Below are 19,935 nucleotides of genomic sequence, written 5' to 3' on the forward strand. Positions count from 1 at the left end.
CGCTTTTCCCATTATTTTGCCTTAGTTTTTGTGAGCACGAAAGCGAGCTCAGGCCGGCTCGTCTAATGACATACAATTGACCATTTCTTTACTCTGACCAGCTACAATGCATTCAGACATCTCTTCAGAGATCTTCAGGCAACCTTCAGACATCTCCGAACGTGAGAGAAGCGTGCTCTGTTATGGGAGGAGAGACCCTAAATATTTGCCCTTTTCTGTATTTACTTTGTTTTCCTGATTACACTTTGCCTACATTGTGCTCCGCATGTATTATCTAGAGGAGACACGGCGGAGTAATTCTTTGAGATTTTAAACATCACCTCGACATGTACAAACTGTCAAGTCGATGTCTCTAGAGAAAAAAGCATTTTTCGCTTTTTTGAAACGTTCATGATGCGTGACGATTTGTGTGCCGCAAAGAATACGCACTTTATCGATTTTGTTTTTTTGGAAGACGCAAGTTTGCTGTTTAGAGAAGCGCGGTACTTTGCACGCTGATTTTATTGGCGGTTGCGGGTATATATAGTTTTCTTGTCATTCTCTCACTAAATATATATGGGTGCGTCAGTCTCCGTATCTTTATTTATTTATGTAACGCTAACTCCATGGGTTATTTAGCAGTCTAGAGCTGTCTTTTTTGAGCCGTAGAGTGTAGTTAGATTTAGTACCTATAATCGGATACTACTTAGGTCTGTATTGAAGCTACGCCCACATTCATCCTCCGCGCTCAAAATTCCTCCACGACGAAAAAGTAGTCCGCTTCTTAAACGTTTCTTGTTATCTAAACAAGAAGCTTGTCACAAGAAAAAAAGTTATGAGCTCTAGAATTTTGATACGTGGATTGTTTGATATACATTAAAATATTAAAAAGCTGATTTCATTTACTGTCGCGATTGGCCAGCGAAGTAATACAAGACGCCACGGACCGCGGACTAGTGATAGCAACTGCTGTTTTTTTCAAGTTGTATCCTACTATAGGTCATTATGAAATAGTTCTGCCTTCTTTCATCTTTCTCTAGTGAACAACGAGTTCGGAAACACTACGACGCGCTAATATATCGCAGTTGCGGTGCTAAAGAGTTGCGAAAGAATAGGTCAGAAAAATGAGGTATGCTGCTAAAATGGCAATACAATGACATGAAAGAGTTGGGTGACAGGTTGCGCAAAACTGCACACTCGCCATGAACGGAAGGCTTGTTGAAGAAAAAGCAAAATTAAATTAATCTTTTTTCCATTCCCCGTCCTCACCTTTAATTCGATGTAGGGCTCGGGTCGTTTTCGTTCGAAAAAGACAGTGCTAGGAGCCACAATGTCGCAAAATCTATGCAGCTATTCGCCGATGTACCTAATCAGCATTTGCTGTATGAATGGGATCACGAAGCGCAGTCTCACAACCCCATAGATTACACAGAACCGCATAAAGGATATTGCCCAAGAAAGCGAACTGTTACCTCAGAAATGCAGGTAGCAGCAATAATAAGGGGAAAACTTTCTGGGAGCAGTCAACGATTACGTCCTAAGTATGAGTGAGCAGCATACATCACGTTTTTTTTTTTCCAGTAGTTTTTTTATGCATAACATTGCCGCCCCGAAAGTTTCGTTGCAGAAGCAAAATTAATTTTTGTTTGTTCCCTGTGTTTATGGTTTTATGGGGTTTAACGTCCCAAAGCGACTAAGGCTATGAGAGACGCCGTAGTGGAGGCCTCCGGAAATTGCGACCACCTGGGGTTCTTTAACGTGCACTGACATCGCACAGTACACGGGGCTTTAGAATTTCTCCTCCAAAGAAATTCCAGCCGCCGCGGCCGGGATCGAACCCGCGTCTTTTGGGTCAGCAGCCGAGCGCCGTAACCACTGAGCCACCGAGCCGGCTGTTCCCTGTGTGAACTATGTGTCTGCTTTCATACTGCTGATATTTGTACGGCTAAACGCCATACACCATCCTACCTTTTCATGTTCTGTTAAACTTCTGTCAAGCTGATTCATCCATAGTTCATTTCATGTTTTGAGTACGAGCCAGGCTGGGCCATTAAGCTTCAGCTAAGACCTGTTCTGCTGCTTCATTGAGCTTCATTACATTCAAACATGTAGCTGACATTCGCTCGTGCTCTTCTCTTGTCCCCCGGCAGGCATCAGCGAGCCCCGTGCCGCCAAGGACGGCGGTCCCCTGCCCAACGCCCGAATGGTCAGCTTCCTGGTGCACCACGACGTGAGCGAACACGACCGCCGGGTGCGGAACCTGCTCGTCGCCATGGGTCAAATGTTGGACCACGACTTGACCCTCGCTGCGCCAACGCTCGGTGAGTGATCTGAGAACCACGCTGACCGACCAATCACATACTCTTCGAGCTACAATTACAGTCGCCCACGGCGTACAAAGTGGTCACGGAATTCGGCGGTAAAACATGCCGATGCAGACGTCCGTCCCTTTTTGCCAATGCAATCTTTATGAACGCCGCTGCACTGGATTTGATTTTTTTTTTTTTGCCGGCTGAAAAGGTTGAACTCTATTCTGTTCTCATGTGTCGTCGCAACTAGAAAATTGACTCACCGGACTATTGATGACGATGATCGTTGCAGGAGACCAACGCAGGGCAGTGTTGCCGTTACTTATAAGGTGGAATGTAGTGGCCTGTTGAACAAAATGAAATAGATAATGTTACATCACATTTCGGCCCGTAACCAAATCGTTAAATCATCACGATGAATCCCAATACTTTCCACTGTTATAACGCATGCGGAGCGAATTCTGGCTTACCTACAAATTAGCTAGCTCACGAGCACACAGCGCAAATCTTTGGTTGCGCCTTAAATACTGCTGGTATCGTAGGCGCGGCTGCTAGCAGAATGCTTTCCGCTGTACCACTCCAGCTTTCGGTGAAGGTTGATGCGAACTTCGCGAAACAATCAAAGCGAGAAAAAAAAAGTTCAGAGGGCACTTAAGGCTGCTTACGTGCTGTGAAGGCGAAAGTATCAGTATGCCATCGTGAGTGTTCGACCTCGACACTCAACAGTGAAACGGAGACGCACCTTCGAACGCTGATTCTACAAGCGCTGAATCCACAAAGGTTCAAGTGAAAGAGTCGGACACTCGGTTCGAATACCTGTCGCGAGCTAGCCTCCAACCTGACTAAGAAACGTGCGCTGTATGGAACGAGAAATCGTTCCCGTAACGGTGCACGACGAACAGTTGCGTCGCAGTTTTAGTACGAAAATTGGTTGTCTGGGAAGGCATATAATTGAAGGTGCATATGTCGTCGGTTCGAATCCTTGTTGCAAGCTAGCCTCTAACTTGACTGGCACATGTAAGCTACATGCAGACAGAAATGGTATGACACCATCCGGAACGCTGTACGACAAACGGTTGCATCAAAATTTTGGTAGGAATGTAGTTGGGACAACTGGCGCCACAACGAGGTGTGGAGGGGGGGGGGGGGGGGGGGGGGGGGTACATAAGATGTAAAATTTAAGATGTACTATAAGGGGTACAATTTCAGACAGTCAATATGATTGTCTGAAGTTGCGCTGCTCGGCTTGCTGTGTACATTCTACGGCTGTTTCATGACGGCACCCTATTCTTGCCATTTCTGGGATTTTTCGTACCATCTGCGAGCCACACACTAACACACGCTGCCGGCTATTCTCGTAATGGGGCTCGTGAGGCTCTCACCTTAAAGAAATTTTAATTACGTGGAGCAGCAATTAAAGCATGGTCCCGCCGTGTCACTTCTGACCAGGAGTTTCCCACCGCACAATATTGCATTCACAAAGCAGTAAAACGACTGAGCGTAGCACAGCCATCCCATTAACCCCCCTCCCCTCGGGTTTTTTCAGCGCTACAGTAAAGATAAGATAGCTCTCCGCCAAGGTTCAAAAACAAAGGCGTCAAGAAATAATAAAAAAAGCATTGGTTTTTGAGGTTAACAATAGCTACAAAACAATAAATGCGACATGGTCCCAGGGAGTCTAATTTTAAGAAAGGTCCCTCACTTCAACCTCTATATATTACTCTCTGTGCCTGGCGCAGCGCACGCCATGTAACCCTGACAGGTGGCGCACCATGACAATACAACAATAGGTCTACTCCCTCGGACCCCGATCCATCATGCTCTCGCGTCACAACTTTGGGTCCTTCAGACGCCACCATCTCAAAAGGGAGCGGCGGTGCAGAATCGCTCACCCTGCCCGAGACCAGCGGCCCCTTTTACTGCGACGACGCAGTAAATGCGCGCTCTCCGTCGTAACCAACCCACCCTGCGTCGCTGTGAGATTCGTCCACGGCAGCGGCTCTCGCGGGGCTCGCGATAATAAGTGCCCGCCGCGCAGCGCGTAACGTTAAGGCAAGGCGCTGCAAGAGTGAATGCATTATACACGCCTCCTCGTTGGCTAACAGTTTGCTGAGGCGAGCCGGAAGACGCGGTACACACTAAACGCCGGGAGATATGCAAACCACGCACGTCCTGTGAAGCGGCACCGAAGAATTCAGGCCAGGTTAAGACTCGACTCTTGGTTTTTGTACTCGGGAGCGCAGAGAGGAGTACGTGCCGTCGCGCAAAATAAGAGCAGCAGGTATCTGGGTCGCCAGAGGAAGCGATCAAAGACGCATTTCGAAGTCTTCAACGTTAGCGATCGGTTCACCGCAGTGCCCCCGGCTCGCTCATTGTTTGTTGTGGTTGCGGTTGTTTACGAATCGACGAAAGGATGGCGGAACGAACCTAAAGAACCGGCTATTGCAGAAGCGCTGGTGAATAGTCAGCATGGTAAAAAAAGAAAGAAAGGAAGGAACAAGTGGGAACACAGTCGAAACAGATAGAAGGACCAGAAACATGACGCGAACACAGACCCTGAAGCTCGCAAACACGAGCCTACTTTGTGAATACGCACGGCAAGCGATCAGCCCTGCTATTCTACAGTGTTCGCAAGAACGCACACTACGTTCTTGGCACAAAGAAGACAAGGTAAACTTGCAAAGCATGAAACCGATAAAATGAAGAAATAATCAAGCTAATTAACAAGCGGACAAACAAACCGAACAACAAAACTGAAACCTAATCAATCAATACCTCCCTTCCGATAGCGTTAATTAGGCAGCTATGCACGCAAGGCAATGACGATATAAGCGAGATCGCGTTACTTCTTAGCTGGGCATGACGAGGGAGAAAGCGCTAAGCACGTATTGGTTGTTAGAGCTCCTGCGCGTGTTTCTCGCGCCTTCTTCGTCTGCCGTTTTGCCGTTGGTGGGACGGTGGTACTGTTGATTAAGCAGCATAGCTGTGTGTTTGCACGCGTTCCGCCGCTACCTCCTCTGCTGACCGGGAGACTCCATTTCCTCGCCAGACGTCGTCCCCTAGCGTAGCGATGTTTATTCACTGTCATTACCCGCTTAGGGCACTTACGTGGTTAAGTAGGTCTCTCCACTGCATGTAAGGACACTGACGCGCATTCATGCATAAGGGTGACAAAAAGCGTCATCTGATGTTGTGGTTATCGCAATGGTTCAACGGCAGTTCCATCGCAGCAGTGAACATTCAAACCACGTTGTGCCTCGCCCTCTCCGTCAACCCAGTGCTCCAACTCCCCGTTAACATGACAGCCCAGTCTACTTCTGCATGGTCAGGCAAAAGAGATCATATAAAAACATAGAAACAGTAAGGGACATGCGTGCTTTTATTCGCCGGGAGAAATGCCAGCTGACTGACTAGTGAGGCAACGCAGGAAAAAATTCTTTTTTTCAGGGAATACGCGTCCCGTAAAATTTTTCCCATGACTGTACGACCATGTGTGCATTAACCACTGGGAAATAAGCTGCTCGTGCTGACAAAATGGACAAAATATATTATAAGTGACTTCTGACCGCTCAGGAATAACGCATTATATCACCGAAAAAAAAAAAAACGTTATTAAGGCATAGAAAATCATATTCACCGACCCCCGCCCCCCCCCCCCCCCCCCCCCCCCCCCCCCACTTTCCCCCGCCGAAAACTGCGTTCTGAATGAAACACCGCAAATGTCCGTCGAATTTTCCAAAATATAAACCGAAAAGTCCAACATTATAAGTGAAGTTTCTGCCTGCAGCGCTCAGCTAAGTACAGCGGGTAAAATCGGCGTGAACGCCACCTGTGTGGTAAAGTTTCTTTTCTTTTTTTAATGTTCGAAATTTTCTTCAATTCAACGTGAGAAAATAGGTCCACGTATTATAGCCCACAGTGCTTTCGAGGCGAATCCATAACTAATCCTAATGCGCTGCCGTAATTCTTTGCAATTCTTTTTCCTGCTCAGAGAGGCGTGTGTAAGTAATCAGGTGTCACTGCTTCAGCTCTGTCCTTGCCGATAAAGTCGCCTGATGTGTCCTATTGCCGTGTGAGTGACTTTTTACGATCTTCATTTCCACCTTTTACCACGTTAATCTCGAGGTTCCTTAGTACCATGTCTGAGAAATATTTCAGTTCAATGTCGTTATACACACCAGCCATGGAAAGTTAAATGATAGCTGTAACAATAAGAGATAGGATGGGAGCAGGAAGTGTCAAGGAACAAACGTGAGCTAATATGTTTTATCTGAAATCAAATCAAATAGAATGAATGGCCATGTGCAAGGCATGTAGAAGGGGGCGGTAGAAAGTTAGGTGGCAGGATGATATCTAAAAAGTTTGCTGGGATAAGATGGCCGCAGCTGCGCAGGATAGAGTTAACTGGAGGATAATGGGAGAGGCCTTTGTTCTAGAGTGGATGTAGTTATGATAATGATGATGATACACAAGGTTAGGAAGGTTCTGCTAAACACTAAGAGCTTCCGTTTTGTTAACCTTACGTTTGAGTTTCTTTATTTCTACCACAGCCAAAAAGTTACATCATAGAAACATACGAGCAAAAAAAAAAACGCTGTAAAAGTAAAAGTAATGATCGGCAGAAAATATCAGGCAAAGCTCGCTATTCTGCTCTTCGCCCTCGAAAGATGTCAGACCGAAGTGAGCTGTCTACTTGATATACGGCCGAGTCAGATGTGTACACAGAAGCCCTCTGACCTTATCAGATGCCTTCTCCAAATTTCCTCGTTTAACTCTGAACTCACTTGACCCCTCCCACAAGGACGTAAGCCGAGCCACCTGCATTGCGATTTGCGCACGTCGCATGGCCACTATTACCCGGTTTACTGAATAAAACTTTAACAGCACTCATACTCCGGTTCCCTTACACACCATTTCTTTTTTTACTTCCGTCGTATCATTGACAGCAATAAGCTCGGTCGAAAGTGCATCTGAGGCAAGCAACTTGTATTTCATCTGGTTTTGAACTGTGGCGGGTTCTTACATCATAATATATCTTAGAACAAGAGCGATCATTGTTTTCATGGCCTCAATATAATCGCTTTGGCAACTCAGCTGCGCCAGAAAAAGCGTCCAAAGTTAATTTCTGACGTAGTCCCATCGTCAGTGCGGAGAAGTTCTGATTGGACCGCGGCGGATATCTTGCTCCGTCGCGAATTCGGAGATCTCTTCGGTATCGCCGCTTTGAACACGACATTAGATAAAACGCTGAAGTTGATGTGCAACCTTTCATTACAAGGCTGTATCAGCAGCGCAACAAAGCCACCGCCACTGCAGACTAAACGATCCTAATGTACTGCGACTTCCGCCATGTTTGCGAGAAAACCTGACGCGATGAAAGATTATCGCCGTAACTCAGAAAAAAAAATAGAAAGTGGATTTTGACCACCTCTTTGACACAAGAGCTTGTAAGGTCGCCAGCAGAGTGTCAACACTCTAGTATAAGCATGACACCAAAACATCAAAACTATCAAAACTAAGTCAGCTTTTTCATTTTAGCATGCTCGAACTAAAAGGATCTGAAGAAATGTTTTTGATCTTACCGACGTAATTAACTACAGAAGACCCTTGCACACAGCCCGCTATAATTATGCAGGAAAATTGTGCATCAAAAACTTGGTTGAATAACCGCGGCCTGGAATACTCGGAACTCTTCACAGGCTAGATGGTTCATTGCTGTACGAAACACGTATACAGCAGAAACACATACTATAAGGACGGTACATATCTTCTGTAGCACGTCTTTGTTGCTTACTTTGGTTGCGCTGCTTTCGTTTTAGAGCAGATATATAGACCTCCGTAACGTACCATTACACGGTGATTCGGTCGGGAGAATGTTTAACTGCTTTTGAACAAAAATAGCAGTTCTGTTTCTTCCGGTGTGCACATTCACAGCACCCAAAACACGCATGCACGGTGCATGTAATAGTTCGCCACGACGAGTGTCGTGCCTGCTAACGACTTTTCTCTTTTCCTTGTTGCCGCCGCGCCCACAGCGAACAGCACAATTCGGCCGCTTCGGAAGCCGACTCGCAAGGCTCGGACGCGTAATGAACTGAATCCGATAGAGATTGATGGTCGCACGACAGCCTCTTCGACACGAAAATCATTTACAGCCCTTCCTTGGCGTGCTCCCTCAACCCTACTTCGCTCACGTATCAAAATATATCGCGGCCGGACGAAGCGACAAAGAACCGTTTAAAACGAGAGATAACGATCACCTATCGGAACGGTGGCCGGTCCCCCTATACACTATACACAGAGGGAGCGCGTATTCGTGTCACCCGGCTCAGCGTCGTCAACGAGGTGTTCAAGGAGGCCCGCGCGCGCACGCGAGCGCACGTGTAACCCAGATCGCCGAATGGCAAAGCCCGCGCTCCATCGCGCAGCCGACTTCGCTTCCTTTCTGCTTCGCCTATCCTGCGACAGCTTCTCGCGAACGGCCGCAGAGCCGGCCGGCGTCCCTATGAATAGCCGCGGCGACTGTAAATCCTGGTGCTCCCGACACCCCCGGAGGAGGCTGCGAAGGGCACGATTCACGTGAGCTCAAGCAGAAAGACTGAGAGAGAACGCGCTGCATTCACCAAGCTGACAGAGTCGCGTAGGGTGTACTACATCCACGTATGCAACGGAGAAGGTAGTGTTAAGAATTGCACCCGGGTAAGGGGCAGCTGAATTTGCATAGCAATGATGGAAGCGGTAGTTTCTGCCTCTGCCGCGCCCTTCTCCCGTAACGTGTCGCTCCCTCTATCCGGATGTCGATGCAGGCACAGTCACTCTTCCGGAGGCCCTAGGGTTTAAAGATAACAATGGTCATGTAAATAAATCTGCAGTGGAAGTTAGCAAAAAGCGATTGGAGGATTGGTGGCTGAAAAGCAGAGATGTGGCATAAGGTTAGAAGCGTAGGAAACCGTAGGTAAAGAAAATGGCGAATCTTAATGATGGTTCTGGTTTCTGGGGTTTAACGTCCCAAAGCGACTAAGGCTATGAGAGACGCCGTAGTGGAGGGCTCCGGAAATTTGGACCACCTGGGGTTCTTTAACGTGCACTGACATCGCACAGTACACGGGCCTCTAGAATTTCTCCCCCAAAGAAATTCTAGAAATTCTAGAGGCCCGTGTACTGTGCGATGTGAGAATGAGAATTAACAACACAGTTGAACAAAAATAAAGAAAGAAAAGCTGAGCATGGTGGCAATTGCCACCACCCCGTTTCAAAGGGGGCGCTCCTATCCATCCATTCATCCATACGATTGGAGGAATGTTGGCTTGAAAGCAGGCAGGTGACCTAAAAATAGGTGTTTACGAGCCAAATTTGATATCCCCGAAAAGTTGTTCAAATATTTCATTGAGAATAAAAAGGTATTGCGGTCACGAAACTGATTTAAAAGTGAAAGTGAATTAAAAAAAAATCTCAGCCTGGGGGCGTCCTTCTTCGCCCCTTTTTAAGCGGACGTCATTACCATCCATCCATTTTTCCCGAAGCTGTGCCTTGTACGCAATAAAAATAAAGAGCTACTCGCTTAAAGCGAAGGGTTTGGCGCCCCATGCAGTCTTGAATACCCCGGGAACCACCAGAAACGAAAAGCCCTTGGCGTAAACGTATGCATCGCTTGGCAAGATGGTGACAACGAGGTAGTTTTTATATAAATGTTCCCATGTTCTTGCAGACGTAGCCCCATTTGTTTTCCGTAAAACGAGCTGTTCACTTAAGCCTTTTTTAAGACCGTACGTCAGTATGCGGAGGACTGCAGCGTTCAACTGTATATGCTTGCGGAAAACCGCCGCAATGCCACATCACAAAAATTCCTAGTGAATAAACAGAAGAAACCAGCTTGACTTGTAGCAAACGCTGACAACAGTAGTCCCCAATAAAAAACCTACGTAAACTCGCACAACGATGACTTCAGTAAACTGGCAGAGATAATGTATGCGCGAAGGACAATTCTTAGCGCAGAGTTGTCCTTCTTTGGCTACACACAGGAATCGAGGAAACCTGCGCTAACGAGGAGTGACTTCGCGGCTACCCGTCGCTACCGCCAACTAGTTTCCTTGAACGGATCGTATACCAGATGAACAACCTGCAGTTATTTAGCATTGGACAAACAAGGCGCACCGCGCGCATACACTAGTACTTGCGACGCCGCACTAAAACACATCCGCATCGATACGTCGACACGTACACACGCACACATACGCAGATACGAACGCAAGAACAGGCGTATCTGCGAATGTCGCACTGAAATGCGCGAAAGCAGGCGCCAGTTCGCATGCCTCTGGGCGGCCCACTGCACGATATGAGAGAACCCCTTCCTCACCATAAGAGAAAATGAAATAATAAAGAAAACAGAGGAGGGTCGACTGAATTTGCGCGCGTCCGGTCTTATTAGCTTTTTTTTTTTTACGCAGCTCTGCGGCCACGCCCTTATCTCTCCATCGCTTCCCGCGCTTTCCGAGAGGGAAAGGGAGATAGAGAGCTTTAACTGTTTTCCGGCGACTCCCTGCCTGTTTGTTCTCTGCTAATCGTCCTACCAGCGAGTTTTACGTTGCCGGCTGCAAAGGAGAGCAGGTCGCTCGGTGAAGGAGTTCGGGTTCCAGGTACCGTTACATCTGTCCTTTAGTACGCTTCGGCACAGCAACAGGGCCAGTGGCGAGCCAGCGAACTTGTGCCCAGCTACGTGGAAAGAGAACCACCGACCGTTCGAAGCGTGATTCAGCCACGCGTGAAGCTATACGGCGGGAAGAGATTTGCGGGCTCCCCTTATCCTCCCTCTCTCTACCCTCTTCTCCGTCGGTGCTAGCTTTCCATGAAAACGCAAGAGTAGGCGGGAGGGATTCTGAGAGGACTCCAAGCTTTGCGCAAGTCTCGAAACTACGTCCTAGTAGCCGCATAGTCAGCAGATGAGAACCGATAACGGCACAAACAGTGAGTACGTGTCCGAAAACGAAAGCAGGCTTCGGCGTGCTTTGTAAAAACAATACAGCCATGAAGCTGTTGACATCAGGTACCTGATAAAAATTTAGAGTGAGAACGAAAAAAAGAGGGACAAGGTTGCTGTAGTGTTTGTTTCAGCGCATTAACGGTCGGAGGTGTGAGTGGGAAGTAATGCATAAGGAACGGATCACGCATGAATGAGCAAAGGTCTACTGATCTGAGAGGGCCAGTCGCGGCGACACATACGCGGCTTTTTTTTTTAAGCCAACACCCGGAGCAGAAAGTAAAAGTAGTATGAAAGATAAAGCCAAAGAAGCACACTTCCAGTGCACAGCAGTTAGAAGGAAGCTACCTTTTGGCCATTAAAAACCCGAAAACTGTAAAATGACTGGCCACACTTTTTTTCGCATAAGCCGAAAATTAACTGCATTAGAAACGCGTGTGCGCGTGTGTGTGCATGTGCGTGCGTGTGTGTGCGTTCGTGTGTGTGTGAGAGAGAGAGTGAGGGGCCGGGAGGGGGGGGGGGGTGTGCATCAGTATTATTTGAAACAGAGAAATTAATTCAGCAATCATTTGCACAGCCGATAATTTGACAGAAAGTAGAAAATGTATTCGAGCAGCAAGACAATTGCCAGCGCTTTGCAGCACGAAATTCTATAAGACCATAGCAGTTACAATGAAGTATGTTTGTACAATCTCGAGTTTGTCAAGAAAGATTGTACGTCAACAACTGACTTGTACCGAAATCCTTTAACAGGGCAGTCTGTATACTCTAGTCTCATGCTGCGCTTAATGCTACGTGCAATTGAGTGACTCAGCTTGCACGTGCCAATCGTTTCTGAGCCCGTCTTCCTCTCGGTTTTAACGTCCATCTTATCAACTCCCAAAACAAAACAACGAGCGAAACTCCACGCACCGCTTTCAGTGCCAGGTCATTGCTAGTTGGATCAAGGAATTTGGTTATTGCGATTTCCCCGCCGAAAAATGAGTGACTGCCAACAGCACGGCCTCAGTTCGGCTAGATGATCGCGCCACGATGCAACTGTTATTGACGAAGAGGAAAACTATTGGTGTTGCGAAGCAGGCATTAAATTCGCTGATTTTCACTTCATGCGAACGTCTTCTACGAACGACTAAGAAGCGCAAAATCGGAAAGCTGTTTTTGGTATCAAGAACGTAATAGTAACGGTACGAGTCCACGATTACCGCGCATTCCACTCGCTCCCCCTCCCTCCCAAATAAGAAAAAGCTTGGGACACTTAAGCTCCGCCTTAAGGGTATGAGGCGGTAGCTTTAATGCGTCCCAGCAGCGGCCTGAGGTGTTTACTCTCTTGGTATCATTTCGCCCAGGTTCTGCTACATGCCTATATATGCGGAGCTGGTCATTTTCCAATATACATTCATATATCGCGGGGAGTCCTTGTACCAATCCTGGCGCAATGGTGCAGCGGTTAAGCGACGCTCCACTGCCCCGGCAAATGGCTGCCTCAGCCACAGCCTCCGATGGGGCTTGTGCGACACAAGTTGTTCTTCCCGATCAACCTCTTGCGACTAAACAATAATTTAACTGCTACCGGACACGGTGCGCAGATTGTGATAACGTCAAAATGTCCCGTGACCTTGGTGGAAAGTGGAACACGTGCTTTTTATCTCACAACGTCGATACCAACAACGCCAGATGTCCTGCAGAATCAGCCTTAAGGCTCTCTCGTTAAAATAGGTAATGAAAGAGGTGTGTGGTATGTGGTACTTAACATTCCGAAGCGACCCATGCGCTATGAGTGAGGGACTCTGTGATTGCCGGCTCCGGATTAATTAGACCACCTAGGTCTGATGACATCGTGTTCCTCCACTCAATAAGATTTCTCCGGTCTGTAGACGCCACTGATGACGTCACGTCCCGTCGTGAAATAAGCGTCATATGACAGACGACGCCAGATGACGCCCCCGGGACGCCGCCGGATTTTTTCTCTGATGAGGCTTTTAATGCTGCCACATTAATAAAAGAGGCAAGACGCACGACAGGCCCATTGGTCTGCGACCGTCCAACGTCAAAACACCATTTAGCATGCTAGAGATATTTCTGCTGCTCAGCATTTTTTTTTTTTTTCTAATATGAATTTTACACCGCAGACCGCGTGCGAGGTATGTTTCTAAGTATAAAGTGACATGAATGTGACGGCTAACTGGCAGTAAATGACAAGACTAAGAGGAGGTCAATGGGAGAGACATTTATCCTGCGGTGGACGCAATTAGGCATATAATGGTGATGTTTATGGTGAATATGACGGCGAATGGCAAGTCGTGAGTGTTCCTTTTATTCAACAACTGACTCTGAGGATGCATATATGGTTGTTTCTTCAGTGCTTGTTGGTTGCTGCTTTTCCACTGAGGAAATTACTGGCTTGGCGACCTGTAGTGCTTTTTTCATCCCAATCTCCGCTCCATCCGCGAAAAAAATGCCACAGTCTTTCTGCTGCTGCACCCAAATCAGGTATTACAATGCACTTAGCATCAAGGCGCAGGGGAAGAATGGAATCAATGGTGTGCCACTAACACTCGTGAATAATACAAAAAAAAAAGGGGGGGTTGACTTTCCGCTCCATTTGCTGCGGACATGCATATTTATTAGCTCGAGTTCTCAAGAAGCGCGTGGGCATTACAAAAATAAAATAGAAAAAGGAGAAGCGGAGAAGGAAGTGGCAATGGAAGAGTTGTCACTTTAAATTCACAAAAAGACAAATGAAAAAAAAAAAAAAAGGGGCCAGAACGTCCCCCGTCGCAAAATCGTATTCCGACGCATGGTATAATCGTCAAGGACGAACAAGGCCAATAGTTCGACGATGGCTAAGCCGGGCGACGCCCCGCGCCCCAGCTAATTAATATGCAGCCCCCCGCACTTACTCACACGGTCGGCCCTGAAGCGCGCGTCTCCTACTAGTTCGTGCACACGAACAAGGTCCACCCACTACATCGGGAACTCCTTTTTATGCCGGGCCTCTTCAGTGCTGCCCTCCGTGTTTTATTACTCCAAAAACCTCCCCCGACAGCTAGCGTCCCGCAAGTGCTAATGAGATAACGAGAGCCGCCGCACGTCCGTCCAGGCGCCCAGAGCACATTCCGCGCGCGGTCGCGCCCAAGGTTGGCCGAGGGTTGCGTTGCAACAGCTGCAACGCTCGTATCCGTTTAAGGACCTTGGGAACGCAGACCACTCCCCTCGAAGACGGCGCAAGCAGTCCGGCGGAAGAGAGAGAATGTTCATTGCGAAAACGTATAGAAGCGGGCACCCCATTTCTATCGCGCGTTCCAGCAACACCCCACCGATGCCCCCCTCTCCTGGCTCAATACCTGCTTACGCCCTACTGCGCACCTGCCTTGATAACTAGCTTCCTACGAAAAACAGCGGGGCTTAACCGAGTTGTTTCTCTATAGCGCACCCTTGAACCGATTTGTACAGCCTTTTAGGGTTAATCCAACGGGACATGGAAACGTCGTCGTCGTTTTAAAGCCACCGCAGCGTTACACACCTAATCGCACAGTCAGTGCAGCGCGCTGAGTGCTGGTGCTCCCAAGGGGTGTCTGCCGCATTCCAAGCCTCGGCGCCGAGTCGTATAACCGAAGGGAAGGGTGGGTGCACGGAAAGGGAAAAAGGAAAGGGGGGCACCAGCGCCACATTTCTTTTTGAAACCGTAAGGAAGCTAATTACAATTACAGATTACATTTGCGCTCTGTGCGGTGTGGCGGCCTTTCGACCGGGGCAGCGAGTAATTGTACTAGAAATGTGACTGAGTGTTACGAGGTCTGAAAGCATGATTGAAGAGCGGGACGTCCAGGCAAGCAGTGGGAACAAACTACAAGTGCCTCAACCGTTGACCAGGAGAGTGCCTGCGCAACTCGTAACACTCGCAGAACGAATCTCTAACGCTGCAAAATGGAAGTTCTCCCGCGCCAATGCGAATGATGGGAGGTAGGTGGGAGAAAAATAAAGAGAAGCAAAGTACTTCCCGTGCGTTCTGCTTTCTGGCTGGAAGGGAGAGTGTCCGCTCTTTCGATGCTAAGAGAAAACGTGAGCGCAAAAAGTCGCGGAGGCGAATTTCAATCACGGCGGCCCACTGATTTAACTCGCAAATGCTCCATTTGTAGTACGCCTCTGCTTATCTGCGCGGGGAAGCCTGCTCCGTTCAATCTTCGGAAGGTCTGGCGACAGCTGGCGCGGCACGGCCAACACGCTCACTGAAAACGCTGACACTCGCGTACTCATAAATTTTCGTTCAGTTTGTTAGTGACTCAGACGTGGAATAAGTACAGTGCTTCTACAACTACCACGGAAGGAGATTTGTTGCCAAGCATTGGCCCTGGATAACATAGAAACCCTATTCTAATTATCTCGTATAATATGAAAGAATTAGAGTATAATTAGGGTCCTGGGTCATGATTTTATTGTACATAATATAATCATAATGGCAGATCTGCCCGCCGCGGTTGCTCATTGATTAGCGCCCTCGGCTGCTGAGCCCGAAGACGCGGGTTCAGTACCAGAGGCGGTGTTCCCACTTACAGTTACTGATCAATTCGCTCTCGCCTTACCATAAGCTTGCCGTCCCGGTTGGATCAATTGGTGGAGCGACTGGTCCGGTGAAGCGGTGGTCCCGGTTTCGAACTCCGAACCAAAACGAATTTTTCTTTAACTTCGAAGTTTCTGAAAAAGCTGTATAGCTTTCCTTTGTAGTCGTATGGCTTGCACTTGGGTGGATGCCAATGAGTAATTGCTCCCTTATTACAATCTCAAAGCAGGCAAAACACTATGCACAGACCCAGTCATAGTGTAAGACTATTCTTACACCGTCGGTACAGTGCAGAAAATCTTCAGGAACCACGACGCGCAGAGCGACAACGAGCCCCGATGCGGAGTGCTGACGTCATATTTCACTCTTCCTTCTTTGAAATAGCAATCCACGGGTCATTAACCAATCCTGTGACCTTTTCCAGAAGCCACGAATGCATAAACGTTTCGCCACTCGCAAGCACTCACCCGACTCGCGCATGATAACACGCTTCGAGATGCGAATCAAAACTAGAACGCGCGAGCTGCTCCTATCCTTTGCAGCCTCCGCCACCACTGCGCGCCTCCTAAACGATCGAGCTGAGACGAGTTAATCACCCCCTACGCTAGTGTTGTGTATTGCAACACTACACAGAATGGAACGCGGTATAATCTGTGGTCTGACGTACGCGTGCGTATAACGTTGAGGGCGCGCGAAAAAGCTCTTCGTGCAGGCGGAGGCTCTTTGTGCGTCTTGAGAGTGAAGCCGATTTATAACAGCAGAGTATAACAAGAACGTAGAGCGCTCAACCTGGAGGAACGCCATCATTGAGTATGCCTGCGGAAAACGTTCGTACATGCAAAGCGCGACGCCCGGTGTATGGCGAAAGCGCAGGAAAACCAACAAACAAAAAGGAGAGCGGGCGCACAGATGAGCGAGCTGACTGCAGCCACCATTAATCTTCCGCTCGCAATCTGGGCAATACAAAAGGGATGCGCACAACGGATGGAAGAGCGAAGGAAGCTCTACACAAACAGGGTGTATCGTACAAAAGAATTGCCGATTATTAGCATATTCGGGTAAGCGGTGCATGGACTTCTTGGACTGCGAGCAACTTGCGTTACAATCCTCAAGAGCGAGACATTCGCATCAATAAGAGAGAAACGCGCTCCTCAGCAGCCGTCGGTCTGCGTTGATAAAAAACATAGCTTAGCATCATGTTTTCGGTGCATCGAAGAGGCTTAGGAGGCTTGAATGTCGGAATTCCGCAGGATGGCAAGGCACAGCAAAGCAAAGGTGGTGGTGCATCAGGAAGTTAATAACATTAATAATAATCTTTATTTGCCATCATACATTTAGATGGGAGGGCGGCGGGAAAAAAGCTACTAGCAGGCAGCTTGGCGAGCCCACAGCTCCTGCTTAATTTCTTTTTGCCGATGAAGCACAAAATATACATTAAAAATGTACGAGTACACAAGTTGACACAGTAGGTGAAATTAACATTCGATATAATAATCAGGTCTTAATGAAAAGAGAACTTCCAGTTACAGTTCAAACCGCAGAACAACATGACAGCAGAGAATAATAATGTATCCAAAATTACGCTCTATACATAAGGCTGAGATTCCGGTAAGAACAAGAAACTAAATCAAAGCCATCTAATTTGTAGGCGTTCAAAAGAGAGGGTAGCGTGCAGCGTGTAGTCTTTATACACACCTCTTTAAATCGAGCAACAGGATTAAGCATTCTCCTTGTCGAGGCAAGTGTTGAACCTATGTTATTACATATGAGCAGGAAATGCGACACACCTGCAAATAGAGGTGCGGTGAATTAAGACGCCACAGATTTTTAGGACAATTGCATTTTTCGGGAACCAGTCAGTCGGGACATCGTGCTGGCGGCGCGCAAGCAGTTCAGCATTCAGTTGTGCGGCTTATTTATCTATTATAGCTATGAGCTCTGTAGTTTGCGACTGCCTGCCAAGACTTCAATATTCGTTGTCAGCTTGCCGAGAAAGAGAAAAAGAGGAACGCAGCTTAATGCTGGTGTCAGGATTGTCAAGATGATGACCCAGCAGTGTCGTCGTTCGCGACAGTTGACCATAGTGAGCCCTCATGACAGACAGTGTACTACAGTCGGAACAGCAAATCAAGTCATATTTAAACTTCCAGAAAAAGTAGCCGATTTTTTTTTTCCCCTGAAGATGCGGTGTGTATTTTCTCGCTGTAATTTTGTATAACGCTGTAATTTAGTGCAGCAAGAAAAAGTGAACAGGAAATTTGGCGTCAGTGGCACCGACTTCGTGTGCACTTCTGGACACCTGGCGACAATGACCGCTGGTGTGCTAATATGCATCCTCGCACACTGAAACGTTATGTGACTAGGTCGACAACTAGCCCGGGCATAATGGTTAGGAGAGCCTTTCCCAGCACTTTCACCGCCAGAACTTCCCACATACCCACTTTAACAGGACCGCTGCTACCGGAAAAGCTATTGGACAGCAACTTTCTCAAGCTTCTGCCTTTCTCCGACTCTTGGAGTCACGCTTCCGGCATTACAATTCCATTAAGCCGCTTTCAAAGCGATAACTAGACATCGAGACCCGAAGCTAGCTCCAAATGAGACAGTCGCACGCGTCCGTCCAGTGCAATGCAGTGCACACACGCACAAGCTATGCCTCGCCCCATGTGTACCTAGCATGTGTACCTATGGATGACCTGGTTTCCCGGGGAATCCGTACGGCGTTTCGTCCAGACGGGAGCGATACGCTCCAAGGCTATGCGGGATGGAGTGCTTTCTAATTAGGTTCGCACCCACCATGGTGTGTCTACGGACACCGCTCGGTTCAAAGTCACGGGCGCAGGGGGGGGGGGCGTACTGCCTTTTCCCACCACGCCCAGGCACCACCGTGGTTCCCGACATCGTCGCCGCTCGCCGACCTAGATGTTCTCTCCCGACGCCAGGTGCGGGGGGGGGGCGTGGCAGGCAGCCGCGCCAGACACGCGATGCACCCCCCGCAAAAAATAAACTGGTTACGCAGCCCCTGGCACGGCGGCGGGTCGCCATGAGGAAATCGTCGGGTACGACGTAAATATCCCCCCCCCCTCCCCCTGTCTGCTCGCCTCAAAGAACGCCGATCCATGCCATTAATGCGACGCGTTTAGCCTACATAGCTATTGCCGCATGCCCGATTGCTCGGGAATCGCGGCAGCAGATGCGACGAACCTTCGTCTTCATTAGCGTCGAGAGTGACTAAGACTAGCTGACCACGTAAGGGTTAGGGTGGGTGTTTTGTGTGTTTGTGTGTGTGCGCGCGCAGCGCGGTTATGCATGGGGCTTGCAGTGTTGGTGGGGGGAACTGGGTTACAGCGTTGCCCAGCCGCCTGCAGTGTGTTTCGCAACAGCTGTTGGTCAGCTCTGCGTGCTCGATGAAATCACCCACCAATGATGAGCGGAACCACTTCCTTGTCCCCGTATGCCGAACTTGCTACTTTGTAGCGAGACGGAACGTTAAGGCTCGTAGCTTTGTTCACCACGGTTACTTGTAACGATGTACATATTTCATTGGGAGAATGAGTCTGCAAAGAGTTTAAGGCGGGAAGCGTGTCGTACTGTGGTGTCAGGCATAGTTATGCAGTATTTCAAAGAAATTTGTCGCACAGCGCAGAAGAAAGCTATTTTACAACTATGGTGTATTCGCTATGAAGGTGCGCGAACCACTCTGCAGTAAGATTCAAAAAGTTAATATTTTATTTGTATTTGCCACGCAAATCTACCTTGTTAATCTCTGAGAAAAACGGAAATTGTTCAAACTCTCGCCCTCCTGACGACAGAAGGAAGAAAAAGGTACCATTATTGACGACAAATTGTTCAGAATTTTGTATTTTCGGCGCAAACATTTAACGGCCGCACTCTGAAGGGAAATCGAAGCGTATAAATGCACGTGCCTTACTGAGGGAGACGGCTATTCGGAAAAACAATCCGCTGGAGAATAATTACTTACTAGAGTCCATCTGATGAGTACGTGCTTCCCAAGAGGAATCTACTGCAGCTTGGGAGGTGGGCCCGGGGTTCCTAAATACATCGAACTGACACTGCTCCCGCTTTAAGTTGTTGATCAATTCGGCCTC

At 48.1% G+C, this 19,935-nt stretch overlaps 1 protein-coding gene across 1 annotated transcript in view; it reads left to right on the forward strand.

The window, feature by feature from the left end:
- LOC149372784 (immunomodulatory peroxidase-like) overlaps window positions 1-19,935 on the forward strand; it is a 69,310-nt gene that overhangs the window by 22,687 nt on the left and 26,688 nt on the right. The window contains exon 5 of the mRNA XM_089582538.1: window positions 2,130-2,300. Coding sequence (XP_089438664.1) covers window positions 2,130-2,300 — 171 coding nt within the window. The remainder of the gene's footprint in view (window positions 1-2,129; window positions 2,301-19,935) is intronic.

This window comes from Amblyomma mixtum, chromosome 1, assembly GCF_055824585.1.
Source record: "Amblyomma mixtum isolate Tamu chromosome 1, ASM5582458v1, whole genome shotgun sequence".
Lineage (NCBI taxonomy): Eukaryota > Metazoa > Arthropoda > Arachnida > Ixodida > Ixodidae > Amblyomma > Amblyomma mixtum.